Source organism: Hyperolius riggenbachi, chromosome 3 (assembly GCF_040937935.1).
Source record: "Hyperolius riggenbachi isolate aHypRig1 chromosome 3, aHypRig1.pri, whole genome shotgun sequence".
Classification (NCBI taxonomy): domain Eukaryota; kingdom Metazoa; phylum Chordata; class Amphibia; order Anura; family Hyperoliidae; genus Hyperolius; species Hyperolius riggenbachi.
In genome coordinates, this window is record NC_090648.1 from 311,907,387 (window position 1) to 311,930,853 (window position 23,467).

The 23,467-nt window shown below is 45.2% G+C and overlaps 1 protein-coding gene across 1 annotated transcript in view; it reads left to right on the top strand.

The window, feature by feature from the left end:
• Window positions 1-22,372, top strand: part of LOC137562313 (uncharacterized) — a 58,367-nt gene extending 35,995 nt beyond the window's left edge. Inside the window, exons 3-4 of the mRNA XM_068273650.1 lie at window positions 4,764-5,011; window positions 22,283-22,372. Of these exons, the coding sequence (XP_068129751.1) occupies window positions 4,764-5,011; window positions 22,283-22,372 (338 nt within the window). The remainder of the gene's footprint in view (window positions 1-4,763; window positions 5,012-22,282) is intronic.
• Window positions 22,373-23,467: the final 1,095 nt, after the last annotated feature.

Consider the following 23,467-nt stretch of genomic DNA (forward strand, 5'->3'; position numbering starts at 1 on the left):
TTACAATCAGCGGAGTCGTTGCCCTTGGCGACTGCGCATCAGATCTGTAATGAGACTCCGCCAGTAGCAGATAATGAAATTCAGTCACCATTCAGGGGAGTCAAATGGACCTATGAAACTACTAATGAACTTTCATTGCTAGCCAGGGAAAATAAAAGTTCTTGTTTAAATGAATTATCTGAATATGATTATGAAGATATATTACAGAGTATTGAACAGATCAATTTATTCGTGCAGCAAGGGAAATTTGCATACACTACAGTTCAACACTTGCTACAGGTATTGGAGATCCTTAGGAATAAGAAATCGGCCAATCACCTGCTAAATAACCCAATGTATGTTTCTGCCACTAACACATTTGCAAACTATGATCAGCCGGAATGCTCAGCTGTTAAATATGCATGGGATCCTCCATTTGAGAAAGGAGAGATGGAAGCCCTGGTCTATGAATGGAAGAAAGATGCAAGTTCATTTTGTCAGTTTTACAGTGCAAAGAGTGAATTAGTATTGAATGCATGCATTAAGTCTGCCTATAACCTAATAAAAACCGGTGTGTGTGGGTATGACTTTGTGGCTCCATTGATCGATGTGTGGAGAATGATTCTGGACGATTTTTATGCGATTCAATCAGTTGATACCAGGGAAGACACACTGTCTAGTGGAGATTGTTCCACTTCCTCAGTTCCTGAGGACTCGCCTGCTTCAGCACCTTTGGCTGATTCAGCGAGTGATTCAGAGCTCCTTTTGTGTGAAATTGAAGTTCCTGTAATTCCACCCTGTACCATGGATAACTCAGTGTTACTTCCCAGTAAGACAGAAATTACTAATACTTCCTTAATCTTGCCATGCACAAATTTCTCAGCAGAGGACCCAGAGGTCCTGCTGACTTCTGAGTCCAGCTTAGCCAGTACTCATGAGTCTTTGTTCAGTGAAACAGACACCAGAAAAATCTTGCCTGTCTCTGCAAATACTTCTGCAGAAATTACCTGTGTTAATAAAGTTCAACTCCTGTCTGATCCAGCAGATGCCAATAGATGCACTACATCAGTTTCTGAGTCCCAGCAATCCTGTCCAGAAATCTCAGAACCCCAACATCTGAATTTTCCAATTTCACAATTGAATGGTGATTTAGATGCGCAAACATTGTGTTTTGATCTTCCTGTTTCTACACCTCACTCTAGTCTCATGAATAACTCACAGCGTCTGCTATGTGAGTCCGAAATCGCAGAATTATTACCGTGTTCAGAAAATGTTCCAGTGAACTTGCCCTGTACCATGAATTGTGCAGTAGATCTCTCCAATGAAACTCAGGTCACAGAATCATTATGCTGTCCAGCAGGTGCTTCCATGGTTTTGCCCTGCAGTGTGGACTGTTCGGTGATCCTGTCCAGTGAAGCTGTGGTCACAGAGTCTTATGCTTCACCCAGTACTTGGGATACTTCAAACCCTCTAGCAGAACAGTCTGAGGCACTGCTTACCTCAGTTGGTGTTACAGTAATATTCACTTGTCTAGCAGCTGTTTTGGAATTACAGTCTGCTCTAATAAAACTTGATGAATTTCTGCCCAGCGAAGCAGAAGCCATTGAAATATTGTCCTCGTCAGCAAGTGTGTCAGATACCTTGCCCTGTACACAGTCTGATTTAACCAATGTTGTTGAGTCCCTCTCCAGTGTTGTAACAGCCGAGGAACTCCAGCCCTGTCCTCTGAATGTTTCAAAAGTCTTGCCCTGTAACATGGATAATTCTGACTCGCTGGAAAAAATAATAGAAATCTCAGAATTTCAGTCCGGGTTAATGAGTGTTTCTGAAACCCAGCCCTGTATCCTGGAAAATTATGGTTCTCTGGCCGGTGTGGCAGAAGTTCCTGAGTCCCCTTCCTGTCCAGTGAGTTACTCAGTTTTGCCTAGTTCAGTGGGGATTGCTGCACTACTGACTTGTTTTGCAGCCCTTCATGAGCTCCAATCCAGTGTATTTGATGAGTCTCTGTCTAGTCCAGAAGAAGTTATGGGAACCCTGTCTAGTTCGGTGCATACATCAGAAGATTTGTCCTGTCTTGTAAATGCCCCTGAACATGATTTGTTAATAACTTTGCTGGAATCAGAGACATCTAAGTCTAATCCTGCATTTTTTAGTGACAATCCAGTAACTGTGAAGTCTAGTCATGATGATTTTTTTTTTGCCCAGTCCTGGTTTCGGTCCTACCTTGACTGACTTTGAGGTTTGCAGTTCCTTGACATGCCCAGAAGTCTCTCTTGTGCCAGTGTGCCCAGATGTGCTTCGTATGCCAGAGTGCCCAAGTGTGTCTGTGTTGGCGTGCTCACACGCTTCCCTAGTGGAGACATGTTCTGATGTTGCCGGTTGGCCTGCATGCCCGGAGATGGTTCTGGTCCCTAAAAACCCTGATCTTGATGTTTGTCCTTGTGACCCTGACTCTAGAGTTGCCCTGGGTTCCATAGGGGTTCTTGATGGTTCTCCATGTGAACCTAAGGGGCGTTCTGACCTGTGGGGATCTCTTTGGAGCTTCCAAGTGTTCTGGGAGATCTCTGAGGAAACTTGTCCTGGTACCTTGGACTGGTTCAACGGTGGGTTTTGTGTTGGTGGGGACAGTTCCGGTGGGCATTGTAAAGGCTTTGGCGTTTTTGGACAGTCCCGAGAAGGCGGTGGGTATCGCTCAGAGAGTTTCTGGGGGCTTTTCTCTGGAAGTCGTGGTTCTGATGGGTATCACACTGAGGCTTGTAGTGCTGACGGGCATGGTTCGGTAGGTTCTGGTTCCAATTGGTCTAGTTTTGGTGAGACTGATTCGGGAATTTGGTTTTGTCGGACGGATCCGACCTTCATGAATTTTCAGTCAGATCAGTTTGCTGGATTTCCCACTTCTGATTTTTTGGTTTGGGTGGTTCAGGAGAAATATGTCAGTTTTCATAGGCGTCCAGAGGCCGCGTTTAAGGGAGGGGGTACTGTTATGATCGCTTCTGCAGCGTTTACTGCTGACTGCAGTGGTATTGCAAACCAAGCAGTTCTAATGTCATTACATGCATTTGCTTGCATAGTTTGGTTTGCACTTAAACTAGTTGCTGATTCCATCTGCAGTCGCTCTGAAGTTAATGACAGTTTAATATGCTTTTGTGTAAACAAACATTGTCTGCTGCAGTGGAGGGGCGGTCCCTTTCCTGCAGGCTGCATATCATTGTCTGCCTTTTCCTGCTATCAGCCTGTGATTAATTACCATTCACTTGTGTGGGAATCTGCAGGTCTGCTCCCATTGGATGACCTCAGTATAAAGAACTGCTTCCTGCAATGCCTCATGGGCTATCATAGTCTCAGACTCTATCTGTTACTCTGCTCGTGCCCCACCTCGTTCCTGGTCCGTGTGGACTGCACTGACTCCTGCGAAGGGGTCAGCGAGTCCTCCTAGTTCTGCTCTTGTTCTAGAAGTTGTTACTTGCTTGTCTTGTGTCATATATTGGTTCATCGCCAATATATACGCATACTTGCGCATTTTGTTATTTTCCTTGTATCCGTGTTACGTTGATATATCAGTGTTGCTGATATATACGTACACGAACTGTTTATTTCCTGTGTTCAGTTAGTCAGTTTTCCAGCACGTTTTGGTAGTTTGCGCGTATCGTGAACACCCGTGCTGAGCTAGTTATCCTGTTCCTGGTCCTGTTTGTGGATTGCGTTCATCTCTGCGAAGAGATAACGAATCCTTCTGAATCCTGTTCTGTTACTGTTTGTGGATTGCGTTCATCTCTGCGAAGAGATAGCGAATCCTTCTGAGTCCTGTTCCCTGTATTACTCCAGTCCTAGTCAGCGTTCCTGCTTATGTCATATATCGGTTCATTGCCGATATATACATATGTTAGTCAGACCTTACAAATAGTTTCATTGATAGCTGTAATTGTAATACGCTAGGAAAACATACTTATTGTATATTTATCTGTGTTACGTTCATCTATCTCGATCCTGCTATTTCCTGTCTCTCCTGTCCTGTCTTTGTGAGGCACGCCATCGCCGCAACGCATTGGCTGCCTCATTCCAGTCTGTCTGGTTTTGGACGCTTGCTGTCGCTAAGTAATCGCTAGCTAGCAAGCGTTCATTCTGTCTACCTGTCCTGATCTCCTCAGTCCTGGTTTATGCGCTCAGCGCTACTTTGCGCTGAGACGTTATTACGAAAGTGTTGTGGCTGTTCAGATCTGCACCGGCTCTGTGCACCACAATCTCCTATTGGAGTCAGTCCTCTCCTCCACTAAACTGGGGATATCCTGATCCCTTGTGCTGGTGTGTGTACCTCCTTCACGTCAGCTTATGTGTTGTATGCTGACTGTGGAGATTACACCCCCAAGCTTAACACAAGCAGACATCGATCTACTGAAAGTAATGCCATACATATGGGGGTTGGGGTTGGCGATTACCTCATAGTGACCAACTGTCTGATCACCACATGGTCTGTGTATGATCAGACAGTATTTGATGGTTGTTGCAGACACACAAAGACTGCACACACAACAGATTCCATGCAGTACATCCACTACTGTCAGCTGTTTGTCTGAACTAGGCCTAAGAGCACATTAGCAACTGATCTACAGATGGAAACTTCACACACTGCACACTGTAATTGTTCTAGTTTTAAAAACATATTCCATTGTCTCTGTAATACTACGGATTAGTTGTATTATTAGCACAAATACTTCCCTGCATTGTATTATTTTTCATCAGAAATAATTTTCTTACACAAAGGCACTTTCTTTTTTTCCCCCCAGATCTCAAGTACACCACTGTGAGTCCGACAACTGAAAAAATCCTGCTGACCACCAGTGCTCCTCATTTATTAATTACAAACAGAACTGAGCTGTACCAAACTAACGTCACACAGGTCACCTGGGAGACCAGCACTTCTAGCCGACATCTAAATGAAGATCTCTTATCTACAGAAGGTCAGCCAACCACTGCTACTTCGACTGTTGGGATTGCAACAACAACACCAGCCTATTTAAATTCAATTGAAGAGGTGAGAATTTTTTTAATACAAAATTAGATGTTACTAAATGTATTACAACCTATATAGCATATAAAAATAACAGGGTTTCTAAAGGGGCTCTTTCTTACAGACCTGCATAATTTTGGTGACATAGTAATGAACTTTAGGTCCCAGAAGGGCACAGTGATAAGATATGTGTGCAGTTTGTTAAATGTGAACCAGGGACAAAGAACAGTGTGGAGGTAAAACTACGCAGCACTTGAGGCTGCCTAAGCCTGATGCTGTGTAGTTTCAATGCTGCCCGAAGCCGAGCACGGGACGCAACTACACATCGTTGTCAGCTCGAAACTCAGCTACCTAACGACAGCTGAGCTCCGTAACTCAGTCAGAAGCCGTTTGCATTGGCTCCTGACCTCCTGATCCCTGTGAGCCAATCACAGTGATCAGGAAGTGTAAAAAAGATTGCCTGGCTGTCCTGTTGATCCTCTGCCTTTAACATAGTTAGTAAGACCCTGAACAAGCATGCAGATCAGGACAATTGTGTCCTTTGGAGTTGTCAAGAATCCACCTCGACCACGTCCATGTTTTAAACTTTTTATATAATTTTATCCTATTGCCGCCTCTGTTATCCTGCATCACATATCAGTCCACCCTTGGTGGAAGGGCGGAAAGTTCTACTTTCCTTCTTATCTACAGAGAGCGACTTCTTAATCCTGAGTGGGGACAGGTTTATTCTCCCTACCTGCTGTTACAGTGGTTGCCTATAAGGTAACCCTGGTTTGTGAGTATCTCGTACTTACTTTTACATTTATTTTTCCTCCCATCATCCAGTACTTACTACACTACATTGGGCTCTCTGTGTCCCTACCTTTTTCTCTTTCAAAGCATGCAGATTAGATGTTTGACTTAGTTCTTTTTCTTTTCATTGCATTCTAAAGTGTAGCAATATGACATGTAGCATGATGATAAAAAGTACCTATGGCAAGAGCTAAAATTACACCCTTGTCCAAACTTCTGACACCCATCATTTAGGATACTAAACTAGAATATCAGCTCAAAAATATAAGTCTGCCATGTTAATATTTTAACTAGCAAATTATGACATTGCATAAAAATTATAACAAAACCGCAATGGCTGAGTTCCTTGTTCCCCTCTTTACTTTGCCCTCTGGAAGTAGCTCCTTCACCCACAGCCCCATCTTCCCTCCTTCCACATAGCAACAGTACGCACCAGATCCTCCCCAGGCAGGCAGATTACCACCTTACCTGTTCCATTCCCCCATTAACACACACTTGTTAACAATGTTGTCTAATTTTATCCAGCTAAGTATGTAGATAATTTATGTTTGACAAAAGGTGTTTTATATAAAAGAATAAATAAACATGATGTATTTTTTTTCTATAAGTTTACTCAGTTGGAAATTAGGCATTTTTGATCCAGACAAGAGTCTGACACTTAATATACTGTATATACTGTATACTGTAACGGTTGTGGAATTCTCTCCGTGGTCAGCGCACAGGACGTGCGCTGACACTGCAGAAATCCTCCACAAGCGTATAATTTGAGGGAACCCAGCAAAAGGTGCAATGCACCTATAGAGGGAGATTCCTGTCGGCAGGTGGAGCTGTGGAGTGCAAAGGAACAGCTCCTCTGCCCTGCCACTGACGCCAGACAGAAATTGTACGAAGGGAAGAAACGCAGGGCAAGATAGCCCTGAAAGAGAGAGATCAAAGCGACAGAGGGTATGTGTGTCCACCAATCTAGTCGCCACCCTGCGACGATGAACACACAACCATGAAGATCAAGTGAGAAGGCAATCGCAAGAGATGGCGATTGCTAACAGCGACACAAGACCGAATAAGCACAGATGAGGAATGTATGTATGTCCACCAATCTAGCCGCCAACCTGTGGACACACAACAGAGGAAACCAAGTGAGAACGCAATCGCAAGGGAAGCGATTGCGAATGAGAATGAGCACAGGGACAGAATGTATGTATGTGCACCAATCTAGTCGCCAACCCGAGACGGTGCACACACAACAGCAGAAACAAAGTAGGAACGCAATCGTGAGAGAGGCGATTGCCAGAGGTGACACAAAGCTTAAACAAGACAGGGGACGAGAGTAGCAAAGGCACAGCAAACCATACAATGAGAAAATAAGGAAAACAACAAACGCTAACTAAACGCGAACACCGCACTCATTCGCAACAGCGAACGCGTTACAGCGCGGTCTCCGCGTGTTAAGCACAACAGAGACAAGCACGCCTAACTAACCCCCGCCACCCAAACATGAAACAGAGAACGCGAGCGCTTGCTTAACGGTTACCTCACCGAGGCTACAGCAAGCGTTCGTCTCAGACAAGACAGACAGATGAACGGGAAACAGAATAGGAAAGATTCACTGCTCTTTCCGCCAGAGCGAGTGCGATCCAGGTAAAGTAACAGAGCTAGCAGGATCCACTGCTCTTACCGCCAGAGCGAGTGCGATCCAAGTATCGAAACAGGGCGATGAGATAGCTGGTAGCAACTGCTGCTCCAGCTATACTCCAAGAAGCAGATCAGAAGGATCCACAGCCGCTACCGCTAGAGGCTAGTGCGATCTGAGCATAGCAAGAGAGCTTAGCAGGATCCACTGCTCTTTCCGGCAGAGCGAGTGTGATCCAAGTATAGAAACAGAGCGAGCTGGATCCACTGCTCTTTCCGCCAGAGCAAGTGCGATCCAAGTACGACAGACAGATCAACAGAAGGGCCTACCAGTAACAACCGCTGCTCTGGTTAGCACCCCACAGACAGACAGAACAGGCAATACAAATAATACAATCCTGACTGCTCTAGCAAGGATGCCTAGTGCAGTCCCAGGAATTACTCTAAGCTAATCTTTAAACAATAAGCATGACTGACACTCCAGGAGTGTTTCACAGGACAAACCCTTATGACCAGCGAAGTACTGTGGAATCACATAGTATATATAGAGCCAGCCTACAAAGGATGTGGCTAGGCAATTTGCATGACAAACGTATGCAAATTCCTCAGCAGCAGCAAGCTGCAAAACTGACAAAAGGTCTCTTTTCCAGAGACCTGCAGAATGCAGACCTGAACAGTGGTCAAAAAGCTGCCTGCCTGCGCAGGCAACTGAGCGGATCATTACAATAACTGAGTTGGCTGATGGCTTTAAATTTGCAATGGATATGTTATTCCTTTAATGATAGCAATATTCTTTGTATTGTCCAATTACAGAACAGATATAACATGCTCCATCCGATTCAACAGTTATTATCAAATCAGATGAAAATCGGTGTCGCCAAGAGCATGCCCTTCAGGCCAAAATTGGTGGCATGTATCAGTGGGACATGCTGGAAGATGTCGGGCTGTCGGGGACATTCATGTGTGTGGCAGTTACGGCGAGCGATATGGGGTTGAGTGACGAATGCAACGAAACCCTGACGCTTCCCCTCTAGTATATAAATATGCCCCCCATGTGTGCATTTATACATTACCTGTTCCGTGTCGCCCACCGAGTGATACCCATATGTCTCCAGAATCACCCGCTCTGCCATTAGCGGTATGTATAGCGCTAACAAAAGAGTGGGGGATTCCATAGACAAATAGTAACAATAGTGACAATAGTACAATTGATCTATGAGAAGCAATACCCCCCCCCCTTCCCCCCCCCAAAAAAAACTGACAGACAAAGAACAGCTGCACCATCACAAAGAATTCAGGATCAAATACTCTTACAATAATTAAAACCATAATCAATAATCCAGGACAGACGAATAAATAGTACAATCAGTAATACATAATTATTTTATTCAATATGCATGCCATAAATACAAGCCTGATAATGATTTAGTCCAAATATACGAGGCATATGAAAAATAGATCCCTAAGAAAACATGTCAGTGTATAAACCACAGTGCAATTATCAATCTATGATGCAGAAAAGTGCAAGTGCCAATAAACACTAAAAATACAAAGAAATAATTGCATACGTTCCACAATAAAGTGCACCGCAACACAGTTAATCCATATAAATCACTAGGAGACACAAAAACACAAATTAGCTTATATATAAACTATACTTTTACTGATAGCTAACCCAGTGCAATACTCTACTGCTACTTTTATAACAAAACCACAGAGGGGCTAGATAAAAAAAGGTAACCATAGGGACAAAGGGGTCTCAGACAGTAGGAAAATAAAAACAAAACAAGGTCAAATCTCTTTCCACACTATCAACTTTAAATTAATATAGAAATAAACTTATTGCGTTAGTGGTTCATTAGAAAATACACTTATTGCAGCAGTGGTTCAACAGAAAATACACGTATTGTGGCAGTGGCTCACGATAAAATACACTTATTGGCCAGTAGTTCACCAGAAAATACACTTATTGGGCAGCGGTTCACCATAAAATACACTTATTGACCAGTAGTTTACCAGAAAATGCACTTATTGCGGCAGTGGTTCACCAGAAAATACACTTATTGGGCTGTAGTTCACGAGAAAATACACTTATTGCGGCAGTGGTTCAACAGCCAATACACTTATTGGGCAGTGGTTCACCAGAAAATACACTTATTGGGCAGCGGTTCACCATAAAATACACTTATTGACCAGTAGTTTACCAGAAAATGCACTTATTGCGGCAGTGGTTCACCAGAAAATACACTTATTGGGCTGTAGTTCACGAGAAAATACACTTATTGCGGCAGTGGTTCAACAGCCAATACACTTATTGGGCAGTGGTTCACCAGAAAATACACTTATTGGGCTGTAGTTCACCAGAAAATACACTTATTGCAGCAGTGGTTTACCAGAAAATACACTCATTGGGCAGTAGTTCACCAGAAAATACACTTATTGCGGCAGTGGTTCAACTGAAAATACACTTATTGCGGCAGTGGTTCAACAGAAAATACACTTATTGGGCAGTGGTTCACCAGAAAATACACTTATTGGGCTGTAGTTCACCAGAAAATACACTTATTGCGGCAGTGGTTTACCAGAAAATACACTCATTGGGCAGTAGTTCACCAGTAAATACACTTATTGGGCAATGGGTCACCAGAAAATACACTTATTGGGCAGTAGTTCACCAGAAAATACACTAATTGGGCAGTAGTTCACCAGAAAATACACTTATTGGACATTGTTCATTAGAAAATAATTGTAATGCAGCTGCGTTTGCCCAGAAAAAACATTTACTCAACTGGCAGAAGTCTCCTCTCCAGTGTTGCCAACTCATCCCTTTAATTACTGGCACATATTAATTATACAGGTTTTGTGGCTGGGTAGATGCATTTAAGGCACCAATTATATGCAAATAGCCCCAGAACCTGTATAACTTAGATGTGTCAGTAATTAAAGGGATGAGTTGGCAACACTGCTCCTTTTACCATCCGGCCTCTGGCGCAGAGAGACCAGCATGGCCACAAGCCAGTTCACCATCGGGCTGGGGGTGGCTGCAGTCGTCCGTCCTCATCCCCCCGCACAGTGCTCCAGTTGACCGCCTAGCCAGACTGGTGCACGAAGCGCCCCTGGGATGTTGCATCACAAGAGGAGCGTCAGACTGCAAATAAATTGTTTTTGTGGGAACTTTGAGGGCTGAGCAGCTATCCAATAGCTTGGCTTGTTTGGGTGGGAAAAGAATCGCAAATGAAAAGTGAAGAGAAAGAAGAGCAATTCCTCATTCTTGGGACACATTAAGGAGAAGCTTTTTATGAAGTGGTCAATAGCGATGTACCGAACGGTTCGCCGGCGAACGGTTCCAGGCGATCTTTGGTGGTTTGCGTTCGCCTGCAGCAGGCGAACTTTTGCAGAAGTTCGATTCGCCCCATAATGCACTATGAGGGTCAACTTTGACCCTCTGCATCACAGTCAGCAGGCACATTGTAGCCATTCAGGCTACACTAAGCCCTGGAGCCCCCCCCCCCCCTTATATAAGGCAGGCTGCGGCGGCCATTTGCCTCACTCGTGTGCTTGCTAGAGTCAGACTAGGGACAGCTGCTTCAGACTTGTTCTTCTAGCAACAGATTAGTTAGGTTCTTGGCTGCTTAGCTTGCTCCTGGCTGATTGTTATTGCTTTTATAGCACCCCTCAATAGCTCTTTTCAGAACTCATCCTGTACTTTTTTTTTTTCTGTGTGTCAAACTGACACTTTTGTTGCATGCACAGCCTTGCTAATTGATAGTGTGTGTGCCACTGCCAGCAGCCCAGCACATTCAGTGACTACCTGTGTGTGTGACAGGGAGCTGCACATTGTACTGCCCAGTACTGCATATACCCAGTACCTTAGTAGAAGGAACACCGCTCTACCCCACCAGTGGATAGTTGTTCTGGACCAGGTTAGCAAGACCTCGGAGACACTCCAACAAAAGGAAGGTCCGCACCAATTCACCATGAATCCTCTTTATTGTTAGGACATATCCTGTATTAAAACATCGAATCTCAAGCTGACATGTTTCGGACCTACTGGTCCTTAATCATAGCTCTGAGCTATGTCCAGTAGGTCCGAAACATGTCAGCTTGAGATTCGATGTTTTAATACAGGATATGTCCTAACAATAAAGAGGATTCGTGGTGAATTGGGGCGGACCTTCCTTTTGTTGGAATATACCCAGTACCTGTTGTGTTTACTTAACCCACCTCATCACTGCATATACCTAGCTTTGTGTTGAGTGAACCCAGCTCACTGCATCTAAGTACCTTTACTGTTTAGTGAACCCAGCTCACTGCATCTTACTACCTGTTGTATTAAGTGAACCCAGCTCACTGCATCTAAGTACCTTTATTGTTCAGTGAACTCAGTTCACTGCATCTTACTACCTGTTGTGTTCAGTGAACCCAGCTCACTGCATCTAAGTACCTTTATTGTTCAGTGAACCCAGCTCACTGCATCTTACTACCTGTTGAATTCAATGAACCCACCTCACTGCATCTAAGTACCTTTACTGTTCAGTGAACCCAACTCACTGCATCTTACTACCTGTTGTATTCAGTGAACCCAGCTCACTGCATCTAAGTACCTTTACTGTTCAGTGAACCCAGCTCACTGCATCTAAGTACCTTTACTGTTCAGTGAACCCAGCTCACTGCATCTAAGTACCTTTACTGTTCAGTGAACCCAGCTCACTGCATCTTACTACCTGTTGTATTCAGTGAACCCACCTCACTGCATCTAAGTACCTTTACTGTTCAGTGAACCCAGCTCACTGCATCTTACTACCTGTTGTATTCAGTGAACCCAGCTCACTGCATCTAAGTACCTTTATTGTTCAGTGAACCCAGCTCACTGCATCTTACTACCTGTTGTGTTCAGTGAACCCAGCTCACTGCATCTAAGTACCTTTATTGGTTAGTGAACCCACCTCACTTCATCTTACTACCTGTTGTATTCAGTGAACCCACCTCACTGCATCTAAGTACCTTTACTGTTCAGTGAACCCACCTTACTGCATCTTACTACCTGTTGTATTCAGTAAACCCAGCTCACTGCATCTAAGTACCTTTATTGTTCAGTGAACCCACCTCACTGCATCTAAGTACCTTTATTGTTCAGTGAACCCAGCTCACTGCATCTAAGTACCTTTACTGTTCAGTGAACCCAGCTCACTGCATCTAACTACCTGTTGTGTTGAGTGAACCCAGCTCACTGCATATACCTAGCATCCCTCCGAAATGGACAAAATGGACAAACCAGGTAGAGGAAGAGGTAGAGGCAGACCCAGAAGAAGGCCACCAGGCACCGGCAGGTCTGTGCGAGGTGGTGTTGCTGTGATTTCGTGCGGACCTGGCCCAAAATACAGTGCTCAGAAGAAGGCATGTGTCATCACTTCCCAAGATAAGGACGTGCTTGACTATTTAACACAGAACACCCCATCTCCCGCAGCCACCAGCGCTACAACAAGCACCACATCTGTTGCATTTGACACTTCGCAGGAGTTATTTGGTGGTGGTGGTGAAATCACTGATTCACACCCACTACTGCAACAACAAGAAGAAGGCGCAGGTACACCACCTCATACGTCTCAGTTAGGTGGCGATAGTATGGACGTAATGTGTGAGGAGGGGGATGATGAACCACCTGAAGTTGGTGCAGTTGAGGAGGTGTCTGAGGAAAGCGAAGCTGGCCAGGAGGATTATGATGACGATTATACGGATACCCCATATGTTCCCGGTAGAGGAGATGACCATGGGGACAGTTCAGAGGAGGAGTCAGAGAGGAGTAGGAGGAGACGACTTCATGATAGAAGCAGAGGGAGCTCGTCCTCAGAAACAGCTGGGGGCAGTGTCCGGCGCCATGTGTCGCCAGCTATGGCCAGCCAGCCAACATGCCCTTCAACGTCAGCTGCTGATGCCACCGTAGCCCCATCACCCCAGGGGGGCTCAGCGGTTTGGAGATTTTTTCACGTGTGTGTCTCAGATCGGAGCAAAGCCATCTGTTGTCTCTGCCAGCAAAAATTGAGCCGTGGAAAGGCCAACTCTCACATAGGGACAAGTGCCTTATGAAGGCACCTGGAGAGAAGGCACAAACAGCTATGGCAAGAACACCTGAGGAAAAGCAGCTCCCCTCAAAAGACAAGCCACCCTCCTTCTCCTCTTCCTCCTTCAGGTGCATCGTCTTCATCCACTTTCTCCCTTGCACCTTCACAGCCACCCTCCTCCACACCACCTCTTCCCTTCAGCGGTTCCTTCTCCTCTGCCCACAGCAGTACCCAGCTGTCCGTGAAGGAAGTATTTGAGCATAAGAAGCAAATGTCTGCCAGTCACCCTCTTGCCCGGCGTCTGACAGCTGGCGTGGTGGAACTATTAGCTCGCCAGCTATTACCATACAAGCTGGTGGAGTCGGAGGCTTTCCGTAAGTTTGTGGCCATTGGTACACCGCAGTGAAAGATACCAGGCCGCAATTATTTTTCACAAAAGGCCATACCCAAACTGTACCGTGCATTTGAGAGGCAAGTGGTGTCATCTCTGGCACACAGCGTTGGGTCAAGGGTCCACCTGACCACGGATGCCTGGTCTGCCAAGCACGGGCAGGGCCACTACATTACATACACAGCCCATTGGGTCAACCTGGTGACCGATGGCAACAAGCAGGGAGTACATGGCTGCGCAGCGGACCGACTTGTCACACCTCCACGGCTTGCAGGCAGGCCTCCAGCCACCTCCTCTCCACCTGCTACCACCGCTTCGCTGTCATCATCCTCCTCCTCCTCCTTGGCTGGTGCCGCGATCTCCTCTCCAGCTACACAGCCCCAGCACCCCAGGGCATATGCTGCATGCCAGGTACGACGGTGTCACGCAGTGTTAGACATGTCTTGCCTGAAAGCGGAGAGTCACACTGGAGCAGCTCTCCTGGCTGCTCTTAACAAACAGGTGGAGCAATGGCTGACCCCGCACAAGCTTGAGATCGGCAACGTGGTGTGTGACAAGGGCAGCAATCTCATTGTTGTGTTGAATTTGGGAAAGCTGACACACATACCCTGCATGGCACATGTGCTGAATCTGGTCGTGCAAAGATTTGTGTCCAAGTACCCAGGCTTAGAGGACATCCTGAAGCAGGCCAGGAAGTTGTGTGGGCATTTCAGGCGCTCTTACAAGGCCATGGCCCACTTTGCGGACATTCAGCGTAGAAACAACTTGCCGGTGAGACGCCTGATTTGCGATAGCCTGACTCGCTGGAATTCCACCCGGCTGATGTTCTCTCGCCTGCTAGACCAGGAGAAAGCCGTCACCCAGTACCTGTATCATTACAGTACAAGGACACAATCTGGGAGGATGGGGATGTTGTGGCCCAACAACTGGACACCGATGCGAAATGCATGCTGGGTCATGGAGCCCTTTGAGGAGGTGACCAAACTGGTGAGTCGCGATGAGGGCACCATCAGCGACTTGATCCCCTACGCCTACTTCCTGGAGCGTGCCGTGCGTAGAGTGGTGGATACAGCTGTGGAGGAGCGTGAACGAGAAGAGTTACGGCAGCAGGAGTCGTGGGAGCCATTTACACCCGAACCTGATGTTCCCACAACACCTGCGGCAGCACAGAGGGGGGAGGAGGAGGAGGAGGAAGAAGAGGAGTCGTGTGGGGAAGCAGAGGAGTCAGACTCTGATGATGGTGATAATGAGGAAGGTGTTTCTGTGGAGCAGGAAGAGGCGGCGGAAGAAGAACAACCGCGGCAGCTGTCACAGTGGGCTTCTGCTGCTCCACGTTCCCATGGTATTGTTCGTGGCTGGGGGGAGGAAGAGGAGTTGCATCCCGTCACTGAGGAAGAGCAAGAGGAGATGGAGAGTACGTCTGCATCCAGCTTTGTGCAGATGTCCTCTTTCATGTTGTCCAGCCTGTTGAGGGACCCCCGTATCAAAAAACTCAAGGCGAATGACCTGTACTGGGTGGCCACGCTACTAGACCCTCGGTACAGGCACAAAGTGGCGGACCTGTTACCAACTCAACACAAGGCGGAAAGGATGCAGCACTTGCAGAACAAGCTGTCGATGATGCTTTACAATGCATTTAAGGGTGATGTGGCTGCACAACGCAATCAAGGTACCACTGGCAGTAACCCTCCTCCTCCCAAGTCCACGCAGGCAAGGACAGGACGCTCCAGCGATCTCAGGGTGATGTCGGACATGCGGATGTTCTTTAGTCCAACTCCTCGCCATAGTCCTTCCGGATCCACCCTCCACCAACGCCTGGACCGGCAGGTAGCCGACTACCTGGCCTTGAGTGTGGATGTAGACACTGCAAAAAGCGACGATGAACCCTTGGACTACTGGTTGCGCAGGCTTGACCTGTGGCCAGAGCTGTCCCAATTTGCCATACAACTTCTCTCTTGCCCTGCCGCAAGCGTCCTGTCAGAAAGGACCTTCAGTGCATCTGGAGGCATAGTTACTGAGAAGAGAAGTCACCTAAGTCACGACAGTGTTCAGTACCTGACCTTTATCAAAATGAATGAGGAATGGATCACGGAGGGCTACTGCACGACTGAAGACTAAGTCAGTCCCCACACACAGCATCTCTGCCTGCAGGACGCTTGCCTTCTCCGCCACCACCAACAGGGTCCAGGACTCTAGGCGGATTCCTGAATTTTTAAGGCCGCTGCTAGCAGCGGCCGCTACACTAATTTTTCTGGTGCGTGTACATGCCTGACTAATTTTTCTGGCTGCACTGCAGGCGGCTGCAACAAAAAAACAAAAGGCATGTACATGTGCCCATCCCCCTTCGTGATCATTACCTTGCCGCGGTGAAGGGGCTTGCGTATCACAATGAAGCAATGACCGCCGGCTATTTGAGTGTCTCGGGTGGGGGTGGGACACAAAAGATAATAAGGTCGTTGCTTCATTGTGGTCAGACCAAATTTGATCAGCTGGACAGTCACTGTTGTTCTATCATTGAGCTACCACAGCCCGGCGACCATACGAGCTTGAAAAACGCCACGGCCTACACTCTGGCCACGGTGCGCACCAGTCCAGCACGGCCGTCACTACGCAAACAGCTGTTTGCGGTGCGTTACACAGTGACTTTGGCGTGTCAGTGTGAAGCAGAACTCTAATTACACTCCCTGTTTGATGTATACCCATGCAAGATGTTTTAAAGCACTTTAGGCCTGCAATTTAGCATTCAATGTGATTTCTGCCCTTAAAACGCTGCTTTGCGTCAAATCCAGATTTTTCCCCGGGACTTTGGGCATGTATCCCACTCATCCATGCCCCCCTCCAGGTGTTAGACCCCTTGAAACATCTTTTCCATCACTTTTGTGGCCAGCATAATTTTTTCTATTTTTCAAAGTTCGCCTCCCCCTTGAAGTCTATTGTGGTTCGTAAACTTTTACGCGAACCGAACCTTCCACCAAGGTTCGCGAACGGGGTTCTCGAACCGAAAATCTGAGGTTCGCGACATCTCTAGTGGTCAATTGTGAGATTCTACAGTCACATACATATGCTCATCTGAAACAAAGAGGGACACTGCTAAATGTTACATACTTTGCATCCATTATAAGACTGTCTGAAACCCACTAATTATATGTTTTGTGTTAAGTGTTAAGTGAAACTGTGGCATTAAGATCCATGCTGGACATAACACAAAAAAAGAGTCCAAACTCTACACAGAGAATTTAATGTGTGCATCAAACCACGTTAAACCTGACAAATTTGGCTTTGCAAATTTGGCCTAATTGGCTTCTCACGAGACATTGCTCATGCAAATATGCATTTTATTTCGCATGCCAAATTATGCAGGGTCAAAAACCAATACCGCAATGCGGTTGCCCTGTGGAAATTCGTTCATGCTACATTAGCACTATCCAGGAGCGCCTGTTTTTAATTTTGAGAGGTGGGTGCGGGCGGCTCTTCCCGCCACTGGCCATGCTGGAGGAGAGGGGGGGGTCGCCTGCACCTCCCAGCCTCCACCTCCGGGGTGCCGCAATGTGGGTTCCAGGCAGTGAGAGAGCATGGGGGCATTGGGAAGCTTCCCCGTGGCGCTCCTGGATAGTGCTAATGTAGCATGAACTAATTCCCGTAGGGCAACCGCTTTGCAGTATTAGTTTTAGACCTTGCATATTTTGGCATGGGAAAGCAAATGCATATTTGCATGAGCTATGTCTCGTGATTAGCCAATTAGGCCAAATTTGCAAAGCCATATTTATCAGGTTCTACTTGGTTGATGCACACATTTTTTCTTTGTTGAAATCAGAAAAATAAAGTCAACAACCAAGAAATTCCAAAAACGCATCTGTGTTGTCTCAGCCACTTCCACCTGTTTATATACAAGAATAAAAATACAATAGAGAAGCAGACAGATACCCATGGTCCTGACAATACATTACTCTGAGGAGTAATTATAGGAGAGGAACCCGTCACTTGGAGGCTTAGAGCAAGAGGAACCATAAAATTAGTGTTTCCAGTGCTCGCTAAACAGAAGATGTGGAAAATCCGGGAAACAGAAAATTAGGGCTGCTGCCAAAAAGCAAAAACATCAGGTTGTTTCCTTCATCCTCTGCTTTGCAGTACAAAATGTAACATGAAGTCCAGTAGATTGAACTACAAAACATTTCCGTTCTTCTTAATTAGGAACCAAAAGTTGTGTAGATTTCATTATGCTCAATACGTTTACTATATAATAGTTACTTATACATCTATTTTTAGTAGCTAAAGAAGGTCATCTGATGTTCGCTGTTACAAGGTGTAGAATAGCAGCATAGATGCTGTTGTTATTACACAACCTTACAAATGGCTCTGCATCCTTTAGGTGTAAGAAAAAAAAAAGTTTAATAGGTTGAAGACAACCCTACTGCTACTGGTACACTTCCTTTTCCATAGCAGAATAGGATTATCCACAAAACAACTTAGGCAGGTGTCTTGAGCCTAGTAAAAGATGTGTGACGTTAAATAACAATATCAATAACAATAAAGGTAAATAACAATTTAGCCGCAACGTTAAATAACAATAACATAACAAAAACAGTAAAAAACAATTTAAGTGCGGTATTATAGTATCGGTAAATTTACCAATAGTCTACAACCTGACTATGGCTCCCTGCACACTGCAAATCCGTTTTCCGATTCCGATTCCGATTCCGATTCCGTTTCCGATTTTCCTTGAATACATTCAACAGAAAAACGGATCAAAAAACGCAGCATGCAGTTAAGATTAAAAATCTGAATCGGAATCGGATGTAAAAACAGATTAAAAAGCGGAATCGGAATCTGAAATGCATGCAGTGTGCAAGAGGCCTATAACCTAACCTTTCCCTACTCTCACACAGAACTCTCCTCTGGTGGTGTCTAACCCTAAGACCCCTCTGGTGGTGTCTAACCCTAAGACTTCCCCCCTGATGGTTCCTAACCTTAAGACCCCCCCCCCCATTCTCACCAACAATAATACGATAAATAACAATTTAATCCAAGACGCCCGCTAAATATCGTAATGACAATCAATATTATGCTTTTGTTAACTGCTCCTGGTGTCAAGGGGCCTGGTTACCACTTTTTTTTTTTTTTTTTTTTTTACCCCACTCCCACATCAGTTTACCTGAAAGACTATTATGGGGAAGCTAAAGCTACTAGTGGACACTGTGTCATCTTAATCCTACTCTGTTCCACAGTATTTAGTTTTCATAGATAAATGAAACATTTTAAGGTATCAAGGCAAATAATTTACAATGCAAGGCCCTTAAATTAAATTTCCCCTTTCTCTTGAGTATTGTCCTAGGTGATATTTTCACACCTAAAAATTTACTTTTAACCACTTGAGGACCGCAGTGTTAAACCCCCCTAAAGACCAGGCCTATTTATTGTTAATTGGCCACTGCAGCTTTAAAGCCAAGCTGCAAGGCCGCACAACACAGCACACAAGTGATTCCCCCCCCCCTTTTCTCCCCACCAACAGAGCTCTCTGGTGGTGGGGTCTGATCTGCCTATGAGAGCCCATCGCTCTCTTGTCCCCCAAGGGGACAGCTGTGTCACACGGCTGTCCCCAGTACAGCGCTGCTGCTGATCGCAGCGCTGTACTAACAGAAAAGACGGCGGTTTCGACATCTAAGAGTCTTCCGAGCGGCAATTGCCGCTCTGAGACTGAAGGCGCCCCCCCCCGAGCAGGAGACGCGCGCGCAATCTCCTGCAAAATGCGGCCCCAGGACTTGACGCCAATTGGAGTTAGGCGGTCCTGGGGCTGCCGCCGCGACCACGCCCATTGGCGGTTTTTAAGTAGTTAAGCCACCAACAAGTAAGAGAATAATTTTGACAGTATTTTTTCACCTTTGTGGTACTTTTCAATTGCAGAGTGCTGATATGTTATGTTAAAGAGAAGTTGAAAAATTATCTCCTTGGAGAAAACTTAGGAGAAAAAAGTAAACTGAATAAGGTGTCCTAAGCGACTGTAAGAATTATGGTAATATCAATAACGACTAATGAAAAAAAAAGTTTTTTTATAAATATCCTCAGTTTTAATAAGTACTTTGTCATTAAACCTGTAAGGCAATAAAATAAAAACCTTAGATTTTTTTCCACTTAGGCCTTAGCTTGCACAGGAAATATAGACCCTAGACCTATATATTATATTCTTATTAAACTGAAAAAACATCTCATATATAAGTATGTCTGGGTGAATCGAGATTACACATAAACATTTTGATTGTTGCACCTTTGAGATAACAACCAGCAATTCAGAAGTTTACTTAAAAGATTTAAGCCCCATCTGCATCAATAATAGGTGACTAACGATTCACTGAGTAATTCTTTACTTTTTTGCATGTGCTTATATTCAAAATAGCAAAAATCTGAAATCCCCACAAAACTATTCACAGAAATTTACATAATTCTGTGCTTTTTGTTGTTTGCATAATTGTCAGAAAACCAGTGGATGAGGGGGGAAAAAAACCTTTTCAGAGTAGTACAATAAATACAAATGGCAAAAAAATAGTTATGCTGTAATTGTAATTTAACACTAGAGGGCACCAAAAACCATGACTTTGGCATTCGGGCAGTAAAATGTATAGAAAGTAAAAAAGAAAAAGCTGTTGAACTTTAAATCCCATATAGCCATCAACATGTGGTATGCATATCCCATGGGGTACATATGGATCGGTTCAGGGGGGTACTCGGGCTTTATATAGTGAATTAAATATAACAAATACAGAGTTTTAGAACAGTATCTCATATATAATACATCACAATTCAATTGAAATTTTAGCCTATTGCATGCAATACTAAATGCTTGAATTCAATTGACAGACAGAATATGTTGCACTAAATGTATCTGTGTAAAGTATTGTACAAACCACCCAACGGGTCCAGCGACGGCCCCTCGACAACAAGCGCGCAGCGATTCCTCTTACTGCTCACGACCTCAAGCAGCGTTACACGGTGGGTACGAATAGGAAGTCAAGCGATCGCGGTACTCTGCAGAGAGTTGTCTTAAAGATATAATCCACCGTGACGGTCGTTATTGATGTGCATCGATAAACGTTGTTCACATGATCGCACGCTTGCACACACACCGGGAATGATCATGGAAACGACCGCTTGTCACTCAAAAAAACGCCAGTCGTTTGGAAATCGCATGGTGGGTACAGGTCTTTACTAAGATTACTATTACTACTATACAGTACATGATGGTCACAGGCTTTCATAGAGGTTCATTAAAATATTGTTGAGAAGCACTTCCTTATAAGACAGTTTTCTAGACATGGATAAATACACCGTTTTTGATGACCCAGGCCCAGATTCACCTGCATTTACAGAGAGGTGATGGCATTTGTCAGTCTAGCTGGTGAAAATTGCAGTTTGAGTGATCATCACTGACAGTTAAAAAGGTGAATGTACAGCAGATACTCTACGGAGACCTACAATAACATTTTTACCTAGGCTCTAGGGGTATGATTAGCCTTATAAAGATCCATAGATTCTCCATTCAGGAAAGCACCCTCTTGGACTAGAGAATAATCCAGTGCCTGGTGCTTGATGAACATGCAAGAAAGGTACTTACTCACCATGTTGCAAATGGAAAATGGTGCTCATTGAAGCTGTAGTGCTAATGACAAACAGACACATCTGCTTGTCCACAGGCTACATGGACCACCTGACCTTAAATAGGAACTCCAGTGAAAATAATATGATAAAAAAGTGGTTCATTTTTACAATAATTATGTGTAAATGATTTAGTCAGTGTTTGCTCATTGTAAAAGCTTCCCTCTCCTTGATTTACATTCTGATATTTATCACATGGTGACAGTTTTACTACTGGCAGGTGATGTCAGTGGAAGTAGCTGTTTCTTGCTTTTTAAGCAGTTGGAAACAGCTGTAAACAGCTATTTCCCACAATGCAACGAGGTTCACAGACAGTAAACTGCCACGACCATGGTCCTCACAGTTTCCTGTGGGATGGGTTTCACCACAATATCAGTCATACAGCGCACCCCGATGATCTGTTCGTAAAAAGGAATAGATTTCTCATATAAAAGGGGGTGTCAGCTACTGATTGGGATGAAGTTCAATTCTTGGTTACAGTTTCTCTTTAAGCTTCCACTACCTCATGGTCAGTCCCTCTTATTAGTTGTGGCATGCTATTAAGTTTTTATAGAAGATCAAGCATATATTTACAAAATCAAGAGAACAATCAGGGGTGCTGGTGTCCACTGGTACCTTCATATTCTTCTCAATACAGCTTCTGATCAATGGTCTGATTAACAAATAAATAATGGTTCTAAGCAGGCCACCAATCCCAGTGCTAACCACTGCATAAAATAGCCCCTCCTCCACACTACTATAAACCTTTTTCTGTCTTTTATTCTTTATCAATAGAAAATTGTTCCTCAGTCATTTGCCTACCACTGCTGGGTATCATTTGAAAAGGGTGCCAGTGCCATCTGTGTAGAAAGGATGCCACCATAGACTTCAATGTTATTTGCCTGATTAGCGGCTATAGGAAGAGAAAAGGACGCCCGTTATTTTATATCGGCTATATCATGTTTATATGGGCTATATCATGGATATGTGTATGGTGATTACAATAAAGGACCTGTATTTCATTACACTTACACTATATGACCTTAAAGGACATAGGAGGTGACGCATTAAATCAATCTTTACTTACCTGGGGCTTCTTCCAGCCCCTGGAAGACTTCTGGGCCTCTCTCCACAGCTTCGGTGCTGCCCGTAGGGCTCGCCGACCCATCAGCACTTCTGGGCATGTGGGCCCACATCACCGTGCATGTACTGCACCTGCACAAAATACTGCGCAGGCACAGTGCACACTCGATGACGCGGCTATTCGAGTGCGAGTGGCAGCATACACACTAGCTCCAGCCCGCCGATGGGTCAGTGAGCTTTATGGGCGACCAGCAGGACATCAGGGAGCACCAAAGCTGCGGCGAGGGACCCAGAAGACTTCCAGGTGCTGAAAGAAAAGTAAAAATAGATTTGTGTCACCTTGTATGTCCATTAACCACTTGAGGACCACAGTGGTAAACCCCCCTAAAGACCAGGCACATTTTAACTAAAATGGCCACTGCAGCTTTAAGGCCAAGCTGCAGGGCCGCACAACACAGCACACGAGTGATCTTCCCCCCCCCGCCCCCTTTTCCCCCCACCAACAGAGCTCTCTGTTGGTATTTATTTGTGTGTTTTTTACACAAAATATGCATTTTTTTTGTTATTCCCCTTCCTCCCTCCCTCCCTGCATCCAGCCAATCACGCGATCAGCTGTCATAGGTTCACCGCTGTCCCCAGTACACCCCAGGTCACACGGCTGTCCCCAGGTCACACGGCTGTCCCCAGTACACCGCTGCTGCTGATCGCAGCGCTGTACTATGTGTTTAGACGGCGGTTTCGCCGTTTAACAGTCTCCCAAGCTGCAATTGCCGCTCGGAGACTAAAGAGGGGCTGGAGAACCACCCCCGAGCAGGAGATGTGCGCGCAGCCTGCGAACAATCTCCTGCAAAACAGAGCCCCAGGACTTGACGCCAGTCGGCAAGAAGTTAATATAAT